The sequence below is a fragment of the Lacerta agilis genome, chromosome 6 (genome assembly GCF_009819535.1).
Source record: "Lacerta agilis isolate rLacAgi1 chromosome 6, rLacAgi1.pri, whole genome shotgun sequence".
Taxonomy (NCBI): Eukaryota; Metazoa; Chordata; class Lepidosauria; order Squamata; family Lacertidae; genus Lacerta; species Lacerta agilis.
In genome coordinates this window covers 57,002,357-57,006,740 of record NC_046317.1, presented here as the reverse complement: position 1 = coordinate 57,006,740, position 4,384 = coordinate 57,002,357, and the positions used below count along the sequence as shown (strand labels likewise).

Here is a 4,384-nt window from a genome sequence, read left to right as displayed (position 1 = left end):
GGAGTCTCAAATTTGTTTGATTGATTTAGCAGCCTTGGAACTACATCTTACCAAGGATTTGGACAACTTTTTTTATATAAAATAAAATAAATAATAAATAAATATTATTGTTATATTAATCTATATATGTATGTATAGACCATCTTTCATTTTGAGAAGTACCAAATAAATATACATAAATATCAATATTTTACGTTATTGAAATGAAAAACAACTATTGCATTTCTTGATGTTCTATAGCTTGTGTTACGCGTCTTAGCTCTTGAATCCTTCCATCCAGGCAAAAAGAAGGTCCATCTCTCCCAGAGCTTTGATTGCTGCTACATTATTATCAAGCTGCAGAAGAGAAAAGCAATTTCATACATTCATTACTGAAGAATATATAAGCAAACAAGAGGGTAATGGCTGTAAATGTATTATTTGTTGGCTTCCAACCTGATTTCCCTTTAACGTTGTTTATAGAGTCTGTTATTTCCAAATATTTAATTTGTAATTAAAAGATAATAGAGATACCCTTGATAAGAACATGTGATCATTCATTAGAAAGGTTGCACAACTGAACAAAGACATTGATAACCGTTAAATATTTAAGTACAGTGTTAACAACACGTTTTACATATTATGGTAAAAATAATTGATAATGCGGTATATTCAGTATAAAGTATTCACTGGATCACTCGCAATACTGTTTTCACACTATTATTAACTACATGCATTTTAAAATTGAATGTTGACTATTTCTCTCATTGTGAGACATTATTAAGTTGTGGTCTTCGTGTCATGAAATTGGTCCCAGATTTTGTTGTTGTTGCAGGTCCTGGTAATATGTGGAAGCAGGAAATGGGAGACGAGATGTAGGGCAAATGGCTGAACATGCTACTCATCTTATTATTCAGTTCATATTCCTAGACCCTACAGTTGTAGTTCAGTGTTGTGTTAATTCTGTCCGAAGCCCCAAGGAGTAGTATAATGGGGCAATTGCCTTCCTAATAATGGAATTTTAAACAGGAATTATTCCCTCCTCCTTTCCTCCTGCCTCATGAAAAAAATACATATCTTTGTGGTTGAGATCACAGTAAGAGATCTGAAAAGTCATCTCAGTATGCTATGGGGAAAACCTGCATTGCACCTTGTGATTGTGCCCCATTCCATGGTGGCCCCACTTGCATGCTTCTCCGATATGTAGATAAATGAGAGATGCAGAGTTGACTTTTGGTCTAGCTCAAAGTAGTATAAGATAGACAATATATCTGAGACCCTGCCAAAGTCCAAAAGCTTCCTGACAGATCTGGCTATGTGTATTAATTAATGCAACGACTCAGTCTTAAATAGCAGAGAGGGGAAAATAAGCGAGACAAGTTACCTTTTTGTATTCATCCAATATAAGTTTAAATCTTCTATGGGTCTCTTCTCCACAGGAACATTTGTTTTGATCATGCTGATTTCCCAAAAAAGCACAAGAGGGAAAATGATTAGGATAATTACATGTATAGTAACAAGGATGAAAATTATTTATCCTACTTTCATCTTTGAACTTTGCACTGACATTTGGATTTAGAAAGAACCCTGGGTGCAGATGCCCACCTCTCTAACTACCAGTATAAGAAGAAGTGTGCATGCACACGAAAGCTCATACCAAGAACAAACTAAGGTGCTACTGGAAGGAATTTTTTTATTTTTTATTTTGTTACCAGTATAGCAGTATTGCTTACTTTGTAAAAATGCATTTCTATTCCTGTGACATTTAGGATTTCTGGAAGTGGGGTGCATAACGAGCCCAGGTTCCCATTTTTCAGTGATAAGAGTCAGGGTCATGAATCATACTTACACACTTTCTCAGACTTGTCTTGATGCTGAGGAAGGCATTGGCCAAAGTGCTGGTTTTCCTTCTAAGCAAGTTGCTTGTTGGTTCATAGTGTCTGAAAACACTTTCAACATAAAACCTCAGCAGGTGGCGGAGTAAACAACAGCTTTCAGATGTCTAAAGCAAGGGAGGAGATGGTCAAATGGTTTGCATGGTTAAATTCAGATTTCCTTCAGTTGTGGGGTCAAATTGATAATAAGGCTCTCAAGGGTCTAGTTCACACATATATGTGTAAATATGTGTAAATAGTTCACACATATATGTGTAAATATTTGATTCCTGGGCATTGAATCTTCTAAGACAAATGTATGAGCTCTCAAGATATGACATTACAAAATTCAGGAGGGGAAATACAGATCTAGAACAACCTGGAATGATTTTAGATTTCTGAATGTAATTTGTCTTAATAGGACTAACTATTCATGAACTAAATATGCATTCTTGACCTTCACAAATTAGCCACTCAGAGCACTCTTGTATGCTAAAAAAAACTATATTTACCGGAACATCTTGTAAGACACTTTCCTTCAGTAGTATCACATCAGTCCTGTTATCTTGTGTTTGCTGCAATTACAAAAAGAAGAAAAATCATGTGAGTAGAAGACAAAACTGGAAGATGGGGGGAGGTAGTGTGAAAGACAGGTATTACAAAAGCCACAAATCAGTAGCTGTTATGTTCACCTAAAGCAAGCTTCCTCAACCTCGGCCCTCCAGATGTTTTTGGCCTACAACTCCCATGATCCCTAGCTAGCAGGACCAGTGGTCAGGGATGCTGGGAATTGTAGTCTCAAAACATCTGGAGGGCCGAGGTTGAGGAAGCCTGACCTAAAGGAACATGAACTCTTTTACCTAGAGGAACTACTCCCTTACACAGTGTCTTCATATCCAAATTCCAACTAAAATCTCTTCCTCTGTGCTTTAGAATAAAGTTTATTCAATATCACCAGATCCCTCTAGGTTATTCAAGGTAGGGATTGCCCTTGGGCTAAATTGTTCAGGAATTTATAGTCAAGAGGGAGGTCTATGACTTTGTGTGGTCTCAGCTTTACCTAGTACCTTCTGTTCTGACCACCACTAATATTACTTGACTATCTAGGTATATGTCTGAGAAGATTATTGAACTTGGTGAGCTACATCTATTTAGAGTACTTTTAAAAACCATTTTATTGAGAAGCAGAGACAGAAAATTATCAACATATAAGAAACCAAAAGGTAAGCATATTAGAATGTTACTTTCCCTTCTCTGACTCTGAACTGACATCATTTTTCTGAACTGGCACTAACTTACAAAAGTAAAATTAGCATGTACAAACACCTGAACCTGAAATTTGAAGCACAACATCTTTCCACAATGAAAGAGTTCTGACCTTCTTTCCAACAGAAAGGGGGAAATCCTCTCTTCTCTCCTCCCCCCCACCCCCCCACACAAAAAAAGAATTTTGTTTTGGGATTCTTGACCAATCATGCCTGAAGGGTTTTATGTTAACTTTTGACCTTCCAGTGAAGATACTAGCTTTTAAACTGGCTCTTTCAGTTCTCTTATTATTGCAAATAGTGCAAGAAAGGAGATCAGGATGGTGATGTTCCTCAGGAACCTCCACTCAACTGGACACATGTCAGTTTGTTGTCTCATCCGGCTGGTAGAAAGTGCTACAGTATGTAGTTGAAGAAAAAATGGATGTGAGACAGTTGCCTGGGACACATCTTCACTTTCCTGAAATGCAATGGTCTCTTGTTAACTGGAGGTGCTGGGGAATTAATTCAGGGAATTAACCAGGGATCATCTAAATAATATATGTATATATTTCCATTGGCATTTTCATTTAAATGATTTGGTTGTATTATACTAGGAATTCTGAGTAATCAATGTCAAAACATGATATGTTTCAGACAGCAATGCTATTTTCATCTTGGTTTCATTGATCAGGACAATGAATCTGCCAAGAATCTGCTATACACACCAAATTTCAGATCAATGACCAAAAGTCAAACGTGGGTTCCCCTGTGATACTTACCACAGTTTCTCTGATGGCACCAAAATAGTCCTTTAGTTCCCGCAGAGATATACCACTCAATTCACATTGGCCAAAGTTGAATCGTTGGGCTTCTGTGGTCACAGTTTTGCCAAAGAGAATCGAAAGAACAAGGCAAGAGAAAAAATGTATATCCATCTTTGTTTGATAATCCACTCCTGTAAAAAGGCACAGATGGTTTAGTGGTCTGCTGATGAAGAAGTGTAGTCAAACTGCTAAACATTTCTCAAAATCAGGTTTTAAAGAGGAAAATATGATTTGCATCACTGATGCCTACAATGCGTTAAACTGAAACTACTAGGGTTGTACAGATTATTTTATTTTATTTTATTCATTGAACCTGCCCTACATGTCACCTTGGATCTAAGGCAGAAGATCATTATGCCTCACTTTCTGCTACCTCTGATGTCTTCTACTTTGATTACAGTGGATGAAAAAACACATACCTATAACATTTTAATTTTGGGGAAGAATTGGATGACATTTG

The 4,384-nt window shown here is 36.8% G+C and overlaps 1 protein-coding gene across 1 annotated transcript; it reads right to left on the bottom strand.

The window, feature by feature from the left end:
* Positions 1–212: 212 nt before the first annotated feature.
* Positions 213–4,163, bottom strand: LOC117047791 (interleukin-20-like). Its single transcript, XM_033151025.1, has 5 exons — positions 3,880–4,163; positions 2,366–2,428; positions 1,829–1,981; positions 1,364–1,438; positions 213–336 (listed from the first exon to the last, which is right to left on the bottom strand). Exons 1-5 carry the CDS (start codon positions 4,033–4,035, stop codon positions 256–258), a joined length of 528 nt encoding a protein of 175 aa, XP_033006916.1. The 5' UTR covers positions 4,036–4,163; the 3' UTR covers positions 213–255.
* Between the last annotated feature and the right edge of the window lie 221 nt (positions 4,164–4,384).